This window comes from Rattus norvegicus, chromosome 12 (genome assembly GCF_036323735.1).
Source record: "Rattus norvegicus strain BN/NHsdMcwi chromosome 12, GRCr8, whole genome shotgun sequence".
Lineage (NCBI taxonomy): Eukaryota > Metazoa > Chordata > Mammalia > Rodentia > Muridae > Rattus > Rattus norvegicus.
This window is the reverse complement of record NC_086030.1, coordinates 26,957,129-26,976,682: the sequence shown is the minus strand read 5'-3', so window position 1 is coordinate 26,976,682 and position 19,554 is coordinate 26,957,129. Positions and strand designations below refer to the sequence as shown.

The following is a 19,554-nucleotide window of genomic DNA, read 5'->3' as shown; positions in this document are numbered from 1 at the left end:
CTGACTGCTCTTCCAGAGGTCCTGAGTTCAATTCCCAGCAACCACATGGTGGCTCACAACCATCTGTAATGAGATCTGATGCCCTCTTCTGGTGTGTCTGAAGACAGCTACAGTGTACTTATATATAATAAATAAATAAATCTTTAAAAAAGGAATGGAGAGAAGAGAACTCACATCTAACATAAGAGGGGATACCATGGCCACACTCCATTAAGCCCAACCCAACGAAAGCAGTCACAGTGCTCACACACGCACACCAAAATTCCACAGGGAAAGGTACAGAATTAGAAGCTCCAACCTTCCCCTGCCTATGAGACGGAAATGCTCATCTCTTTCCCATACCAATGCTGGTGAGCTAAGTGGGCCTACAGACACCATGGGCACTACAGACACGGACTAATGCTTGGATGCAGGAGATCAGTGAGGGAGCCCTTTATCCTGACTCCTGCCACAAACCACAGACCTCTGCTTTCACCCACAGGTCATCAGCTCCTGACCTGGAACTACAATGAAAATAAGAAAAATTATCTGACTTTTTCTAATTGTTCACACAGAAGCCAGTTCAACTATAAAAACAAAATAACGACCCTAGAGATGGTAAAGGGCACTGGTCGGCCATTTTCATAGAACAGATAGATATAACAGGGCAGCTCACAACTGTCTGTAATTCTGGCCCCTTCTTCTGGCCTCTGAGAGCAATGCACGCACCTGGTACAGACACATGCAGGCAAAACATGCACACACATCAAGTGGGGGAGGGGAGCATGGGAGAAGCAATATGGCGCAGCGGGTAAAGGCAACTGGCCACCAGCCTTACTTGTGACCTGAGTTCTATCCCCAGAACCCATGTGGTCAAGCAGAGAGCTGACCTCCATACATATACCATGATAGTCACACATTCATATACACAGACATACACACAAATAAAAAATGTTATATATAAACAGATCTATAACAAAACATTTTGATGCACAGACATATCTAGGCTGGAGAGGCGGCTGAGGAGTGAAGCGCATGCCGTGCAAACATGAGGCATGAGGTTGACTTTGAAGCTCCCAGAGCCACGTGCACTTATCCAGGGAATGGCGGGGAGGCAGGAAGACTGCTGGGCCCTGCTGTTAAGCCAGTCTAGCTAAAATCACAAGCTCCACATTGAGAAACTGTCTTTAAAAAGTGGGCGACTGACACCTGATGTTGATCTCTGACTTGCACATTCACACACATATACCTGTATATGCATAAACATGGACACACACAACAGAGTTTAAGATTTGTTTTGGTTTTTTGATTTTGGTTGTTTTCTCTGTGTTTTGAAATTAGTTCTGTAGACCAGGATGGCCTCAAACTCACAGTGATCCACCTGCCTCAGCTTCCTGAGTGCTGGGATTAAAGTATGTGCCATCACTGCCCAGCTAGGTTTCTTTTTTGATTATGCATTTAGGATTACGTGTCCCTGAGTGCAGTACTCAAGGAGGCCAGAAGAGGTTGTCATATCCCTAAACTGTAGTTAAAAGTGGCTAAGAGCTGGGAATTGGAGAAGAGCAGCAAGTGCTTGTAACCAAGGAGCTGCCTCTCCAGACCCCATAAAGGTTTTACAGCGACAAACAAACAATGTAAGAGGGAAAAGAGTTCAGGAGGCAACAAATACAATTCAGCCAGCAAACGTATACAAGATTTCACCTTCATTAGAAGGTGAAAACCAGAGTGAAAAGCTTCTTACATACACTACTTCATGAATAAAGACTGCTCCTGGGGAAATTAAGAACTAGTATTGGGGTTAGTGCCCAGTGCAGACACCTGTTCCTTCTGCTTCCTGGGACCTCACAGCATTCTGGTTGCTTCCTCCTGGCTTAGCCTTAGGACTACTCCACCCAAATCCTGCCTCTGTCCACAAGTGGCTACCAATGTTTCTACTGACACAGTGTCTTTATTTGTTTTATGGTGATCCTTGGGATTGAACCCAGGGCCTCCTGTATGCCAGGCAGGCACCATAGCACCGAGCTACTCCACAGGCTCCTGCTGGTCCACTCTGAATTGTTAAATGGTGCTTAAGAAACCAGGAACCTGGGGTTGGGGATTTAGCTCAGTGGTAGAGCGCTTGCCTAGGAAGCACAAGGCCCTGGGTTCGGTCCCCAGCTCCGAAAAAAAGAACCAAAAAAAAAAAAAAAGAAACCAGGAACTTGACAAATACCCACAACAGAAAAATCAAAACACACAGGCAGAAAATATCCCAGGCAAGGGAAGAAACTACATAAAGAATGGTCCTTTTCAACTAGATAGGGTACTCGGGAAATACTTGAGATCTGACAGGAACTCAGCAGTGCCACGGGTTGGGGAGTGTGACAGAAAGAAGTGCGTGGATATGAATGTCTTTTTTTCCTCTTCAAGATAGTGTTTCTTCCCTAAAACCCCGACTGTCCTGGAACTTGCTCTGTACACCAGGCAGATTTTGTAAAGTGTTGTTTCCCCTTTAAATCAGCCTGGACCATTCCTCTGCCCAGGCCTGTCAGACCAATGTCTGTTAAGCCTAGGATGGCTTCAGGTGGACTGTAGGCTGGTTGGAGTTAAGGTTTACAGAGCTATCCGTTCTGCTGCTAGGTCTCTTCTACCTGTTACAGAGAAGGGAACACTGTGTTTGGCAGGTGTTTCCTTACTTGAGATTAAAATCTATCCAATAAGCAGTGTTGGGTGGATGTGCTATGGGAACTAGTAAGTGTTCATGGCTATCCCACCACTCACTGCAGAGGCAGAGGCTGCAGTGCTGGTAAGAACAAATTCTGGGTGCCGTGTGCCTATGCACAATGCAGACCTCAGCTTATGGCAAAAGACTATGAGTCCCGGGTACAACTGTTAGGCCTTTGGGCTGGAAAAATTAAATGGCTTACATAGAGTCAGTTGCCCAGAGAAGGCACAGAGACTAACAGAGCCTTCTCCTTTGGGTGTGAGTGAACTGCTTGAGAAGGACCCTGAGAATGAAGGGCTGACTGTTGTAGACACCAACTCCAGGGAGGTCAACGGATGACATCTTGTTTCGAGGCTCTGGTTCAATCAAAGGCTGTAAGTACACCACCAATTCCATGAGGGCAAGTGTGTGCTGTGTCCCTAGCAGTGATGGATAGTCAGAGTAGCATGTGAAACCCCAAGTCTGGACTATTGACTTAGGACTAATGGCAAATGCCATGGTCCAATGTGTGGTAGGCAGGAGGAGAAAGGACACCTTGCCTATTAAAGAGATGTTCTGGAGCACAGCCCAAAGGAATCACTAAGGGAAGATGAAGGGGCAGGCAAAGAGCCTGTGTGGGAATGGTGGCTCTCTCCTGAGATAGCCTAATGAGTGAGGTATAATTGGGGCTGTTCTAAGGAGAAAGAATATCCTTCTCACCCCACAGTCTATGCTCAGCTCGTTATAAGCTAACTCAGGGTAAGGGCCGACTAAAGCATTCCTTGGACATAAAGAGGTTAACATGCTAAAGCAGCTTAGGCAGTATATATCTGAAAGCCTAGCAGAGGCAGCTGCGGGAGACTTGCAAGTTCCAGACTGGGCTATATATTGAGACTCTCCCCCACCGCCCCCTTCAAGACAGTGTTTCCTCTGTGAAGCCCTGACTGTCCTGAAACTTGTTCAGATCAGGCTGGCCTTGAAGGCATGCGCCACACCTGCCTATCATCTACCTTAAAAATAAACAGGGCTAGGGAGCTGGTTGGTAAAGCATCCACCTTGTAAGCATGAAGGACTTGCAGTCAACCCTCGAGCCTGCATAAACAAGTCTCGACGGTTGCTTCTGCCTGTAAGCCCATTGCTGCAAAGATGGATGGGCAGCCCTGCGACTCACTGGAAGCTGCTCTATCCTAACTGTGAGACTCCAGGCCCAGGAAAGATCTTGTCTCACATAAGATGGGAAAGCATCGCAATAAAATGACACGAGCACAGACAGTTACTATTCGTCTGCCTAGAGCAGTGCACAGGACAGTCTTTCTGGAAGCAAAGGCGCCGGGATGAGTGTGATGATCATACTGGAAGAGTGGGAGTGCGGGTGACTTGGCAGCGAATAAGAGATTTGCTTGCTACCCCAGCCTCCCTTTTTTCTGTCCCTCTCTCTGCCCACTTCTCTCTCTCCCCACGTGCTCCCAGCTGTCCACTCTTTTTTTCTATTTCAGTCCTTTTCTTTCCCACACTTCTCTGCCTCTCCTTTCTTCGAGTCCTCACTCCCTTTCCCCAACAATAAACTTCCCTTCTATCAGGTCTGTCGCATGGCGTGATTTCTCAGGAGAACAACTTGGCATGGGCCCACCAGGTGCGCCCCCTTACCCTCCACGTTATGTATCAGAACATGGAGTTCACATAAAAGCCAGATGTATAGAATAAGCACCTGCAATCCTAGTGCTCAATGCTCCCATGGGAGTTGGAGACAGGGCAATCTCAAAAAGCTTGAAGTCCAATATCCTTGAGTACGCATAATAAACAAAAGAAAACATCTCAAACAAGGTGGGAGATAAGAACTGTCATTCCAGGGCTTGAGAGACAGCCTAGTGGTTAAGAGAATTGGCTGTTTTTCCAGAGGGCCTGGGTTTAATTCTAAGCATTCCTGTGGAGGCTCATAAACCCTATGTAGCTCCAGTCCTAGGAGACCAGATGCCCTCCCTCTTGTGACCTCCAAGGCACCAGGCATGTACATGGTGCAGAGACATACATATAGACAGACTATCCATAGTCGTAAGATAAATAAAAATTATAAAAAAAAGAACTATCATTCCGATTATACTCTGACCTGCACACATATTCTGTGGCATATACATGCCCATATTACACACGAAAATGCTCATATCATTTGTATGTAAATACAATGTTTACCTATGTGGGTGTGGTGAATAGTTATGCACCCCCCAACAGACTCGTGTGTGAATGCTTGGCCCATAGGAAGTGGCACTATTAGGAGGTGTGGCCTTATTGGAGGAAGTGTGTCAATGTAGGGACTGGCTTTTGGTCTCCTATGCTCAAGCTACATCCAGTGTAGAACACAGTCTCCTGCTGCCTGTGGATTAAGACATAGGACTCTCCACTCCTTCTCCAGCGCCATGTCTACCTGCTTCTCACCATGATGATAATATAAGCCGGTCCCAATTAAATGTTTTATCTAAGAGTTTACATGGTTATGGCGTCTTCTCACAGCAGTGGAAACCCTAAGAGATCAGGTAACTACCCAGAAAGGAGGATTCTGAGTTAAACGGTCTCCTCTCATGGCCAGTACTGGTCACTGATTTCAGCTTTGTGTCTATAGCCAGGCTGCCCCAGTGTGATCTGCTTTCTACCTCTCTCTGTCTAACTTGGGCAAGGTACTTAGTTGCTTCAGGTCTGACATCCTCAGTGGAGACAACATCTATGTCGTGGAAATGCTGTATTTAAAATCCACACAATCCATCTCTGGGGACATAGCTTGGTGGGTAACGTGCCTGCTGTACAAGCCAGAGAACCTGAGTTCAGCCCAACACGCGTATAAAAAACCAAGCACGCCTGGGAGCGCCTGCAGTCAGTGCTGGGAGGACGGAGACAAGTGCTAAGTCCTAGAGAGAGACCGTCTCAACAAAAAGGTGGCAGCCTCCTGAAGACCACTATCCCAGGCTGGCCTCTGGTTTCCATGTTTAAGCACACATGTATCCCCTGCAAAACATGTTTAGGAACAATAAGCACAATTATGACACATCCATTTTGGCTCACGGCATCATCTCTGCTGCTGTGATGATGCTAAGGGAAGTCAGGTGTGACACACGCAGGAGAGTTTCAAGTGGCACCTCCAGGTCTGGAGAGACCCCTACTGCTTTGCTAAACACAGGAAGGCAGCTATAAATGTGTCTTCACGGTCAGCTGGGAACTGACCTCCAGGTCTTCTGACCACTAATGGCTTACATTTACCCCAAAGCATGGTCACAGTCAGAGGGACATGTCCGTGCCATGTGCTGCAGAGGAGGTCCCCTGGAAGAGGGTGTGGCGAGGCCACTGAAGTGTCTATCCCTGCCAAGTCCATCTCCTGTACCAGGAGCTGCTCACTGTGACAGGAAGTCCCGTCTGGCCTTGGTCACTGTTTAGCACAGTGTCTGTCAGCCAATAGTTGAAAGGAGGTAAAACAGGAGCCCACTGTTTTACCTGATTCAGTCACCACTGGGGCTAGAAGTGCACAAATGTGTAGTGATATCTTTGAGAATTCTGGAATTTTGTTTTATTTAAAAATAAAAGAAATATTTAAGAATGTGCTTTTGTTTTAATCAGGAATGTGGGGCTGCTTTAAACTTTCTAAATCAGCTGACCACGACTTGCTGCATGCTCTAGCAGAAGCATGGTTTTTCCAACTTCTAGAATGCCTGGATCTTTTCAGAGGTATAAATGTGAGAGCCCTGAGAGAGGCAGTGTAGGTGGCTGCTGGCTGTCAAGGGAGGTTGGTTGTGGTTTGTTAGGAGCCATGGTCTAAGAAATAAAAGGAAAGAAATCAGATATTCATTCATTCATTCATTCATTCATTCATATATACTCTCTCTCTCTCTCTCTCTCTCTCTCTCTCTCTCTCTCTCGGGGTGTGTGAGTGTGTGTCTGTCTTCTTTCTCCTCTTTCCTTGTTTCTCTCCTACCTAGTGTTAGAAGGTGAAAAGGGGGTTGGGGGGGCAGAACAAAGGTGGGAAAAGAAGAATGCATAAGGTAGCAGAGACCAGCCACACAAATGAGAAAACCAGGTCTCAGTCTTAAAAGTACTCATGTCATCTACAATGTAAAGCTTCAGGTCCTGGGCTGGAGATGGCTTCACAGTTGTGGAGCACACACTCCACAATTACAAGGACATGAGTTTAAATCCCAGAACATAGCAGGGCACAGACAGGAAAACCACCATGCTTGCTCTCACACGCACTTGCTCTCAAGCTCGTTCTCATATTCTCTCTCTATCTCTCTCTCTCTCACACACACACACACACACACACGAGAGAGAGAGAGAGAGAGAGAGAGAGAGAGAACACATGCAGCCACGCAGATCCTTACACACAGAGGATCTGGGAAACAGATGTCTTATATCTCTACTGAATGTGACAAGAGCCAAATCACAAGAGGTCTTCTGGTTGCAGCTTAGTTCAGAAGTTCCCCTGGAAGACTCAGAGGATGGGATCAAAAAGTCATGCCTGCAAAGGCACTAATAGTGGGCATCTGCCAAGCAGACAGCAGCACTTCAGAACCTGCTAGAGCGCATGGATGAATGGGCCTTTCATGACCCCTCCTCTCAAGCCGTTTCTGCAGACACAAAGGGACAATAAAGGTGGGATTTAGCAGAGAGGCCCGCTCAGCAGCTGCTTCCTTCCTCTTCCTTATCTAACTTCTCAGCAGAGTGGGGCTCTCACCCTCCTCAGACAGGTGTTTGAGGCAGGTGAATTGGTTCCCATTAATTTTCTTAAGTAAGAGCAGAGCAGACTGAAAGGTCCTCTTGGGCTGTAGGGACACTCTTCCCTGTGCTTGCTCACCCACAAGATACTGTTGGGAAAGCCAAGATTTTGCGGGCAAATGTGAGGTCGCGGTGTTCAACCCTCAGCGCACACACACATGCACAAACAGCAGGCTGAGCATGTAGGGTGGTGAGCAGAGTGCCTGCCTCCTGGGCACACAGGCCCGGGGCTCCATACCCAGTACTGCCTTCATCAGACTGATTGCACACGTCTCTGAGTTTAGTATTCAGTTGGAAGAGTCTGGAGGATCAGAAGTCCAAGGTCTAAAGAAAGGACTGAAGGAACTCAAGGGGTTTGCAGCCCCATAGGAAGAACAACAATATCAACCAACCAGACTCCACCAGAGCTCCCAGGGACTAAACCACCAACTAATGAGTACACATGGAGGGACCCATGACTCCAACCACTTATGTGGCAGAGGATGGCCTTGTCCAGGATCAATTGGAAGAGAAGGCCTGGTCCTGTGAAGGCTCGTTTCCCTAGGGTAGGGTAAAGCCAAGGCGTTGAGGTTGGAGTGGGTGGGAGTGGGAGCACCCTCATAGAAGCAGGGGGAAGGGGTATGGGAGAGGGGGGGAAGGGGATAACAAAACAAAAACAGAAATTCAAGGTCATTCTAAGCTACACAGTGAATCCCAGGCCAGCCTAGGCTACATGAAATTCATAACAAAGACACTCAATTTTTCTCTCAAGCCCAGCTAAAGTGTCACACTAACAATTTCAGTTCCAAGAAACTTTGAGGAAGAATTTAATTTCACAAACCACGAAAAAGTTTTTTGAATGGGAGAGCATGGGACCTCCCAAACACGAATATAACCTCCAAGTGTTCCTCCTTCAGTGACCCGCTCTGTGGGAAGCCCCCATGGTGTATTCTGTCCTGTGCTTTCCTCAGTAGAGAAAGCCACTGGTCACTGAGCCGGGCTGAGGAGGACCATCTTCCCCAATGGATAGAACCCTGAATCTTTTCATGAATGCCCAGCCCTCTGGGTACCTTCAGTTTCCTCCCACTGAAGAGCCGCTTCCACAGGGAGCAAACATCCGGTGACACATCTCTCTCTCTCTGTCCACATAGTCCCTGTAGTGGCTGTGGAAAGAAAGGCAACTTTGTACGTTTGCAGGAGGTGACATCTGCTGGCTGGAACTCTCTGGTTACAGCCACTAAATGGCCAGCACTGGCTATCAGTCAATGACAACACTGTGGGGACAGATGCCAGGACAGAGGGGGCTAAGGCCACTGATAAAGGTCCTAGATACAAGGCCATCATTTGGAAAGACAGTGCTGGGAAGGCAAAAGCCAGTGTGAGTGGGCTCGGGCACAGCCCTGCTAAGTGTCCCATGTTCCCGGTGCTGTCAAACTCATTCCGAGCTCTTTCCTCCTAAACAAGGATCAGACTGCCCCACAGCCCGGCATCTAACCTGAGGACACTTCCCATACCAGGAAGGAAGCCCCTGGGAACCCAAAAAGGCCAGCAGGAAAGAGGCTGCACTCAACTGGAAACGACACACACTTCAGCAGTGGTGAGAGAATGCTTACCCTTACTTAAGGAGAGAAACTCACCAAGGCAGGAAAAGACACGTTAAAAATGGTGGCTAGTCGGGAGCTTATGGGAAGATGTTTTCAGGTTCTCTACAACAAACACAGCTTCTCTAAACAGAAAGGGTGACTTTTTTTTTATAAAGCTTTTCTTTTTCTTTTTTATAATTGCGTTTATTAATGTCTGTGTTGGGGGAGAAGTGTCCGTGAAGTCAGAGAACAGCTTGTAGAAGTCAGTTTCTCCTTCTCTCATATGGGTCCTCAGAAAGAACACTCAGGCCTAAGACCTGGCAACACAAGACTTCTCCATTGAACTACCTTAGTGATCACTTCTAAAAGATTAATGTCTTCCTCACTTGAATGAGTCACAAAGAATCAATTCATTTGTGGTTCTAGAAAGATTCCTCAGGAACAAGGGGTCTCAGGTAATTTTGAGAACAGGTAGAGTCTTAAGTACAGCTTTACAATAAATTTTGATTTTAGAGGCAAGGTGCAGCCCTAGCTGTCCTAGAACTCACTCTGTAGACAAGGGGAGCTTTGACCTCAGAGGTTCACCTGCCTTTGCCTCCTGAGTGTTGAATATTCAGACTTACTTTGTTGTGGGGAATCTAAAATAGGTTTCTTGTACATTTATTTATCCTGTACGTGTATACATGCCTGGAGGTCAGAGGACAATTTGGAGGCCAGTTTCTCCTTCTACTATGTGGGTCCTAGGGATCAGAATGGTATGCACTCTTGGCTCACCAACCTTTAGGTTTTTGAACCTAGAAGGGAGGAGATACCTTACTTAGACCCTAGAAGGTCTGGCATTTGTGGTCTTCCTGCCTCAGTACCCGAGGTGCTAGGACTACTAGAGTGGCTCACCACACATGGTTTGCACGAGACCTTATAAGGTACATGGGGACTAGAGGCATAGCTCAGTTAGGAAAGGGGGGACCCAAGTTCAGATCCTCAGCACCATGCAAGAACCAGGCCCAGTAGGTGGAATGTGTCTGTAATTCCAGCATGGGGTGGGGTGGGGAATGGGGTACCAGTGGACAGAGACAGGAGGACCTACAGACTGGCCAGGAGCCTGGTCTAACTGCTGCACTCCAGGCACACATTCAAGGTTGTTTTCTGGCCTACATGCACGCACTTGCAAATATACACAAAGAGTTGCCTGGGCTGGCTTCTGTAGGGAGAGATCTGCTGGTCTTCAGGTGCCACCAGAGGAAGGAGGGAGATGCTCAGAAGTGAGGCTTCCTCACACAGAACAGCCTGCTCAAGGCAATGAGTGATGGACTGGGCAGGTGAGATGGCCGCTCTGAGCCAGTCTGGGGCAACATTCCTAGCCTGTCTGCCGTCCAGTTGGTTGGGTGAACTGCAATTCTCACAGCCATGTCTCACTGTGCCTCTGGTCACACCTCTCACCTGGACAGCTTCTTCAGCTCATTATTGATGTCATGGTTACAGGGCTGCTCCTTCTGAGCTCTCACTAGAAAGTCCCGAGCCTGCTCATACTCGGTCAGGAGGAGGCAAGCCTGTGAAGAAAGGACAAGACATTAGGGGATTAGCATTTGTGGTAGTAGCCCACGTGAGCCCTCCTGCTCTGTGTGGGAGCACACATGTGAATGGAGACCGGAGGTAAACCTGGCTTCCGTCTCGGGAACAGCCCACCTTAGTTTTCAAAATAAGGTCCTCCTTCGGGATCCAGGGCTCACCAATTCATGTAGGCTGACTGGCCAGGGAACTCCAGGGGTCTACCTGTCTCTGCCTCCCTAATGCTGGGTTCTAGCACTGCGGGTCCTGGAAAATGAACTCAGGCTCTCAGACTTGCATGCCTGGTAAGTACTTTACTGAGTTGCTGTCCCAGCCCCTCTCCCCACTACCCTCAACTCACCTGTCCACACCTGAAGAGGGCTTTGGCGTTCCTTTTGTCAATGAGCAGAGCCTGCTCCCCATAGCGCAGGGCCATAGCAGGGCGGTCTAGCTTCAGGTACACAAATGAAAGGTTAAGGAGGACTAGGAGCTCAGCAGGTTCTACCAAGTGCTGCTCCTCACAGATGGCCAAGCGTCGATGGAGCAGCAACAAGGCCTGGAGAGAGGAGGGAAGGCAAAGGGTCAGGAGGGACAGTCCTACATCCCTACAAGTCACACAGAACTACTGATCTAAGAAAGAACTCAACTAGCTCACAAGACATGTCATATTAAAGTCAAAAGGCTTCTTAAGATTTATTTGCATTCCTTTAAATTACGGATATGTGCTGTGGAGGTCTGAACATGCTTAATTCAGGGAGTAGCCTTGTTGGAGTAGGTGTGTCACTGTGGGGTGGGCTTTGAGACCCTCCTCCTAGCTGCCTGGAAGACAAGTTTTCTGTTTGCTTTTGGAACAAGATGTAGAACTCTCAGCTCCTCCTGCACCATGCCTGCCTGGATGCTGCCATGTTCCCGCCATGATGATAATGGACTGAACCTCAGAACGAACCTGTAAGCCAGCCCCAGCTAAATGCTGCCCTTTATAAGAGTTGCTTTAGTTATGGTGTCTCTTCACAGAAATGAAAACCCTAAGACATATGCCAAGAGGTTATGGCACATACTTTTAATCCCAGCATTCTGGAGGCAGAGCCAAGCAGACCTCCGAGTTCCAGATCATCCTGGTCTACAGAGCAAGTTGTAGGACAGCCAGGGCTACACAAAGAAACTGTCTCTGTGGAATAGGATGTGCACAGGAGTACAATGCCTGTGGAGGCCAGAAGAGGGCGTTAGATCTTCCTGGAACTGGAGTTACATGTCATCTTGTGCCTAATGGGCGTTCTGGGAATTGAACTCAGATCCTCTGCAAGAGCAATACATGCTTCTAACCACTGAGACATCTCTTCAGTCCAATTTGAAAGTTTCTAACAGGAGAAGGCCTGCAAACCTGAATGAGGCAGACAACAGTCTGCAGACAACGCTCTACTTTTTGCCTCAAAGAATTAAGGACAATAAACCCACCAAGAGTCAAGGACAAGCTGGAGTCCCAGCACCCATGTGAGGTGGCTTACCACTGTCAGTAATTCCAGCTACAGGGGACCCCATGCCTCTGGGCTCTAACAGCACCGGCACTTTAAATGCACACACCCTACACTCGCACAATTAAAAGAACCCTGGGAGGTGGGGTTTGAGACAGTCTCTCTCTACAGACCTGGCTGTCTTGGAGCTCACTGTGTAGACCAGGCTGGCCTCAAACTCCCAGAGATAAAGCTGCTTCTGCCTCCCCAAGAGCTGGGATTAAAGGTTTGTGCTAACACATCCAGCTTCTTCACTTTTTTTTTTTAGCATGTGTATAAATGTGTTGTCTGTATGTTTGTATGCATGTATGCTGGGAGCCCAGAGATCAGAAAAGGGCATCAGACTCCTGGAACTGAAGTTATGAGTTGCAAATGGTTGTGAGACACTATATGGGTGCAGTGAAATGAACTTGGGTCCTGTGTAGGAACAGAAATGCTCTAAATTGCTAAACCATCCTTTCAGTGCCATATCTCTGCTTTTTTTTTTTTTTTTTTTTGTAAGTCAGGGTTTCTCTATATAGTGCTAGTTGTCTTGGAACTTACTCAATATGTAGACCAGGCTGGCCCTGACCTCATAGCAATCTGCCTGTTTATGCCTCCCAAATATTAAGACTAGAGGTAGGGGCTGGGGATTTAGCTCAGTGGTAGAGCGCTTACCTAGGAAGCGCAAGGCCCTGGGTTCGGTCCCCAGCTCCGAAAAAAAAAAAAAAGAACCAAAAAAAAAAAAAAAAAAAGACTAGAGGTATAAAACTCTAAGCTTCCCTTTTTTAAATCTTTGAGATGGCGTCTCATATAGCCCAGGCTGGCCTCAAACTCACTATGTAGCAAGAATAACATTCAATTTCTTATTTTTAATTATGTGTAGGCATGTGTATCTGTGTGCTTGTCTGTGATTATATGCACATGAATGCAGGTGCTAATAAAGGCTAGAGATAACATTTAGCGATAACGCAGCCCTTGGAGCTGGAGTTCTAAGCAGTCAGTTGTGAGCAGCCTGATGTGAGTGCTAGGAATAGAACTCAGGTCTTCTGCACTCTTAACTGCTGAGTGATGGGTGCAGTCTGAATTTCAACTTCCGGTTCTCCTGTGTCCTGTTTTACACAATGTTGGGAATGGAACCCAGGGTTTCTTGAGTGCCAATTTTACCAACTGAGCTGTATCCCCTGCTCAGATCTGTTTCCTGGAGAAATGGAACTGTTGATTCTGGAATGGGCAGGTGGAATGCTATTAATGGGTGTGTAAAATAGTACTATTTCCGCAGCCCAGAACACAACAGACCTCTGTCCCACCTGCTTGTCCCAGAGCCCTATAGCTGGAGACCCGACCTGCCACAGAGTGACCCAGTCTTCATAGAGGGACAGGACATCCCACAGAGAGTAAATACGATGAAGAAAATCAACTACAGCTGGAGAGGGCCGTGCTGGATGAGGATATTTTAACTTTTTGGGAACAGTAGTTTTTGTATTTACACGTTTGTATGTGTGAATGTATGTGTGGGCGAGTCCCTGTAAGTGCATGTGGAGACCAGAAGACAACCTCAGGTATTACTCCTCAGGAGCCATTCATTCACTGTTCTTTTGGATACAGCCTCTTTCGCTGGCCTGAAGCTTGCCAAGGGGGTTAGACTGGCTGGTCAGGGAGTCCCAGAGCCCACCTGCCTGTTCTCCCAGCACTGGGATTACAAGTAGGCATTACCACACCTGACCCTTTTCTTCATTTTTAAATATGGATTCTCAGGATCAAAGTCAGATCATAATACTTTCTTTCAAACTCTTTACCAACTGAGCTATTTCCTCACCTCCCCAGGATGGTAATTACTAAAATACGTATGGACGTAAGTAAAAAAAAGTGCATTGCTTAATGAAGCTTCGTAACTCAAAATATACCTAGGAAAACAGCATCAAGATAGCACGCAGGCCAGGCATGGTGGTGCACACCTTTTATCCGGGCACTCGGGAGGCAGAGGCAGGTATCTCTCTGGGTTCAAGGACAGCCTGGTCTACAAAGCAAGTACTGGCCAGCTAAGGTTACATAGTGAGAGACTCTGCCTCAGACAGACAAATAGAATCACAGACACAGCCGGGTTTGTGCCTCATGCCTGTAGCCCCAGCACTTGAGAGGCTAAGGCAGGATTGCCATGAGCTTGAGGCTAGCCTGGGCTCCTAAAAAACAAAGGATAAGAGAAACTCATACTACCCCACTCCCAAGCCCCCCAGTCATTCCCTTCTAACGTAAGGACTCTTCCTGTGTGTGTGTATGTGCATGTGTGGGTGGGTTGGTGTGCACTTGAGGGGGCAGAGGACAATGTCACGTGTCCTGCTGTATTGTTCTACCTCAGTGGCTCTCAACCTGTGGACTGAAACAGGGGTCACCCAACACCATTAGAAAACACATTTACATTACAATTTGTAACAGGAGCCAAATTACAGTTATGAAGTGGCAACAAACAATGTTATGGTTGGGGTTGCCACAGCATGAGGAGCTGTGGTAAAGGCTGCAGCTTCAGAAGGTTGAGAGCACAGCTCTACTTCAGTCCTTGACACCACACTTCTCACTGAGCTCGGAGCCAGGTCTCAGCAATCTTGTTTAGGCTTCCCACAATATTGGGATTGAGCACATACATGGCCATGCCTGGCTTAACCAACACCACCTTTGCATGTAAGTGTGCCTGCCTATGTGAATGTATATGTACTGTGTGGGCGCAGGAACCCGTGGACGTCAGAAGAGGGCACCATACTCCCTGGAACTGGAGTACAGGCAGCTGAGAGTCACATGGGTGTGGGAATCAAAGTCCGATCTTCTGTCGGAGCAGTGAGTACTCTTTACTGTTAAATCGCCTTCCTAGCACCCACGCCAGCCTTTAATGTGGGCACTGAGATTTGAACTCAGATTCTCGTGCTTATGAAGCGAGCACTCTTACTGAACGATCTCCCCAGCACCTTTTCGTTGAGATAGAGTCTAGCCAAGAAGCCCACACAGGCCTGGAACCTCCTCCTACCTCAGTCTCTCAGGTACTGGAATCTTCCTAATGGTTGCCCACGAAGAACAGCAAAGGAGATGAAGCTTATGCTCTTAAGTTTTCTGGGGCTGGCAAAATGGCTCAGAGGTTAAGAGTACTGGCTGCCCTTCCAGAAGATCTAGGTTTGAATCCCAGCACCACATGGTGTTTCACAACTGTCTGAAACTACCGTTCTTGGGGATCAATTCCCAGGGACCAGACACTCTCTTCTGGCCTCGAAGTCACTGGCATGCCCAGTGGGCAGGCATACATGCAGGCCGCACAGCCATACACATAAGAACTAAACGGTAGGCTGCTGTCTGGAACACACACTTCCACAGCGTTCTTACCCGCTTGTATCTCACTTTGGCATCACAGAAGCGATTCTGGCGGAAAAGGTAGTTGCCAAACTCCCTCTCGGTTGCCGCTACCTTGAGGACTTTCTGGAGTGGAAACTGTTCTTGCTGCTCCTGAAGACCAAAGACAAGAGGAGCGGCATGGAGCCAGAAGCGCCAATGGCACCATGGCTGCCATGTTACAGTCACCAACATTTCCCTCGTGGACCGTGGACTTACTGCTTGTGTGTGCAGAGGCCACCCAGATGCACACTGTAACGGGCCACCCAAGGAGCAGCCCAGGAGTCAGTGGCTGCTGTGGTCCTTCCCAGATTCCCCCAGAAGCAGAAAGCACCCGCAGAAACTGAAGGAGTCTGCAAAGCCCAGACCAATTACTCAACAACAACTTGGAAGGTCCTGGTTGGCTTGGAGCCTTGGGGGTTCTACACGCTCACACTGATATCCTGGCTTCATATTAGAACCTTCCATAGACCCTACTCTGAGCCTCGAAATCAGAACCCCAGGTAAGTGCAGGAACATGTACTCTGTGGAAAGACATGATGACGGTGAGACATCCACTTGCAACCCTGACAGTTTAGTGTGACACCAAATCCTAGGGGGGAGCGAAGCCTGTAGCAATGAACAGCTACCACCACACGCACGTGATCAAGGATGGAATTACAAGCTTACAAGATCTGCGTCTATGGACTGGGGAGGTAGAGGCCACACAGGAAAACCAAGACTCTCCCCGGCCCTCTTTTTTGGAGATGGTTTCTCTGTGTAGCTCCGGCTGTCCTGGAACCACGTAGACCACACTGGCCTTGAACTCACAGAGATCTGGCTGCCTCTGCCTCCTGGGTCCTGGGACTAAAAGCAACACCACTACCAGAGAGTAATAAGCCTTTTTCAGTTCTCAAGGAGGGACCAATTCTCTAACTTGACATATATAGCCCCAGCCCTTTAGTGGTGGGTTCTAGGCAGGAACTCTCTCACATCCCCAAGCCTCAATAACCCTCATTATTAAGCTACAGTGTCTAACTTCCTGTATTGTAGTCACCAACCTGGAGTGAGAACCAAGCGAAGGGTGATGAGTAGCACACAGCTCCTACAGAGCTACTTTACAGCTTGCATTACCTCAGACATCACTGTGCAGTAGGCTGGGTGGAACCCAGGGTGAGCCGGCCGTCTAACAAAGCCACCAAACGTGATCCCACCCCTCCATTTAGAAAGTGCTGGAAAATCCAAGGTCTGGAACTTACAGCTGAGAGTGCACAAAACTTGTCCGACTCGGCAGAGTCCAGGAAGTCAATCAGCTCGATCTCAAACAGGACAGTGGCATTTGGAGGGATGAGGGGCGGGCACCCCAGGGTACCATAAGCATAGGTTGGCTTGAACAGGAACCTGGCCAGTTCCCCTCTGCGCATGCTTAGAAGGCCCAGCTCCATGCCCCAGAGTGTAATATCTGGAAGAAAGGACCAAGAACTCAACTGAAGTTCACTCAGCATTCCGCTCACAGGTACCAGTTTCCCTACTCCAACCCAAGGGAGCATTGCCAACCAAGCCTTGCACTGGGGCCCAACTCAGTGCTCAGTCTTGCTCCTGCTGTCCTACTTTTCCCAAATGTCACCTCCTGCAGGCTCCATCTCTGTTGCACAGTCTGTTCTCTCTGTTAAGTTCTCTGCCATCCCCGCCTGTGGACTATCTACTCTAACTGAAATACAAGATTTTTTTCCTTTATTTATTTTTTATGTGTACTTCTATGTATGTGTTTTGCCTGTTTTTATGTATGCCAAATTCATTTACTCAATGCCCACAGAGCCCAGAAGAGGGCAACAGATCCCCAGGAGCTGGAGTTATAGATGACTCTAAGCCACCATTTAGGTGTTGTAAACTGAATCCCATCTCCTGGAAAAGCAGCCATTGCTCTTAACCTTTGAGCCATCTCTCAAGTCCCACAACTAAAATCTTATTCAAACCTCAGGGCTCTCATCTCAAGCCTTCTTTTCCAGACTGCCTGTGACCCTGCCAAAAGGAGGGTAATTGTAATGTCATCAAGCAGACCCAGATCATTCCTCAGAGCTCCATGTTCTATGACATTCATTTCTGGATTAGAGACCAACTTCCCCAACCCTAGTAAGGTCCATAAGATGGGGTTCTCATCATCTGAGCACAGCATTTTAGGGTGTGCGTGTGTGTGCGCGTGTGCGTGCGCGCGTGTTGATGTGTGCACATGCACGAGGATGCTAGAAGACAGTCTCAACTTGTCATTCTTCAGGGGCATCACCATGCTTTTGAGACAGGATCTATCACTGTCCTAGAGTCTAAGGAGGCTGGCTGGCCAAAGAACCCCAGAGAGCCATCTGTTTCTGCCTCCCCTGTAGTATTTAAGTATACGATACTACATCCGACCTTTTAAAACAAAAACAAAAGCCAACCAGCAAAGTAAAAATCCATGGGTCCTGTGGGATGGAAAGCAGGTCCTCATGCTTACACGACAAGCACTTGACTGACTCATTCTCCCAGATCCCATGATGTCTTATTTCACTACACGTGCTAGGAAGTAAGCGTTTACTGTTTATTTCATTGATGCACTAAGAATTATGCCCACTGGATCCACGTATGGGGGCTCATGTTTATCATTCTATCACGTCAGAGATGAGATAGGAGACTTCTCATGGTAAGTGTGGGTTTCATAGTGAGACTCTGTCTTAAAAGATGGCCTGTGGCTGGAGATGGCTCAGCAGTTAGAGTGCTTACTGCTCTTGCAGAGGACCTGAATTTCGTTCTAAGTAACTCATGGTGGCTCACCACTGCCTAACTACAGTTCCGGGTGGTTTGCCACCTCTTCTGGCCTCTGCGGGCACTGGGCACATATACACATATGCATTTTAATAATGCCCAATGGGTAACTTAGATGCCAAGATGAACTTGCAAGGTAAGCTATCAGCCAAAAATAAGGTCCCAAGAAGAAAAGTGACAAGACAACCTGGGTGCTTCCCTAAGACCAAGCTCAGCTACCAACTCTAAGAACCTGTTTGCTGGAGGCTGACAGCCCTAAAACATGGCCTGCCTTATTTTGCGCAGATGACCCCAGATGACTTTACCTTCTCCAAGTTTCATCAGCCGAGGGGTTTTCCTAAAGCAATTGGAGTCGAAAGGCTTATCCATGTGCTCCAGGTATCCAGAGTATTTCACTACAGCAGAGGGAAAGAAAGCACAAATGTGAGGAAAACATCCCTAAGCCCCCCATCAGTGCCACAGGGAAACACTGCAGTTAGCTGCACAGTGGAGGAGTCTGTAATCCCAGCACTTGGGAAAGCGGAGACAGGGGTAGCCTCAGCTACACTGGAAATTCTATGCTAGCACCAGACGCCTGTCTGGTCAGAGACCCTGTCTAGGGTGGGAAAAGGAATAAACGAGTTTAAGCGCCTGGGCCCCAGAGCCACAGGAGGGCTTCCTGTGTTCTGAGTATCTGACTTCCAGCTCTGGGGTTCAGAGCTCTCCTGCTGAACTTAGCTCATGTCACAGAGCTCATGCTTTACAAAGCCCAAGGCAGGTTGGCTGGCAGCCACCTGTCATCCCAGCTCTAAAGAAGCTGAGGCAGAGGGGGTTGGGGATTTAGCTCAGCGGAAGAGCGCTTGCCTAGCAAGCGCAAGGCCCTGGGTTCGGTCCCCAGCTCTGAAAAAAAAAAAAAAACAACAACAAAGAAGCTGAGGCAGGAAGAGTGCCAATTTGAGGCCATCTTGGGATACAGGGAGACCCTGTCTTTAAAAAAAAAAAAAAAGGGCTGGACCTGGCGGTTTAATCCCAGTACTATGGGGGCAGGGGCAGAGGCAGAAAGGCAGAGAGGTAGGGAGGCAGAGAGACAGAGGCAGGGGGAGCTGAGTTTTGAGGTTAGCCTGTCCTGGTCTACATAAAGAGCTACAGGCTACCCTGGGCTACTCAGTGAACCCTGTCTCAAAAACAAACAAATAATTAAAACAAAGGCATATGCCTTTAATCCCAGCACCTTGGGAGGTGAAGGCAGGCAGATCTCTGAATTGTGGCTAGCCTAGACTTCAAAGGGAGTTCCAGAACAGCCAGAGCAGTTACAAAGAGACACCTGTCTCAAAAACAAAAAACAAAAAACAAAACGAAAAAAACCCAACCCACCGGAAAACAAAAGAAAAAACAAAAAACAAAA

The 19,554-nt window shown here is 48.0% G+C and overlaps 1 protein-coding gene across 6 annotated transcripts in view; it reads right to left on the bottom strand.

Moving 5' to 3' along the window:
- The window catches only part of Fkbp6 (FKBP prolyl isomerase family member 6), a 79,471-nt gene that overhangs the window by 50,231 nt on the left and 9,686 nt on the right, over window positions 1-19,554 (bottom strand). For 4 of the 6 annotated variants that reach the window (XM_063271155.1, XM_017598299.3, NM_001105922.1 and 1 more), the window contains 6 exons: window positions 18,476-18,565; window positions 16,631-16,833; window positions 15,387-15,506; window positions 10,889-11,083; window positions 10,420-10,529; window positions 8,467-8,559 (listed from right to left, as the gene is read on the bottom strand). In XM_063271155.1, coding sequence (XP_063127225.1) covers window positions 8,469-8,559; window positions 10,420-10,529; window positions 10,889-11,083; window positions 15,387-15,506; window positions 16,631-16,833; window positions 18,476-18,565 — 809 coding nt within the window. In that variant the 3' untranslated portion in view covers window positions 8,467-8,468. Of the gene's footprint in view, window positions 1-1,786; window positions 7,270-8,466; window positions 8,560-10,419; window positions 10,530-10,888; window positions 11,084-15,386; window positions 15,507-16,630; window positions 16,834-18,475; window positions 18,566-19,554 lie in introns of those variants that run through there. The other 2 variants (XM_008769130.4, XM_063271157.1) reach the window with 1 other exon arrangement.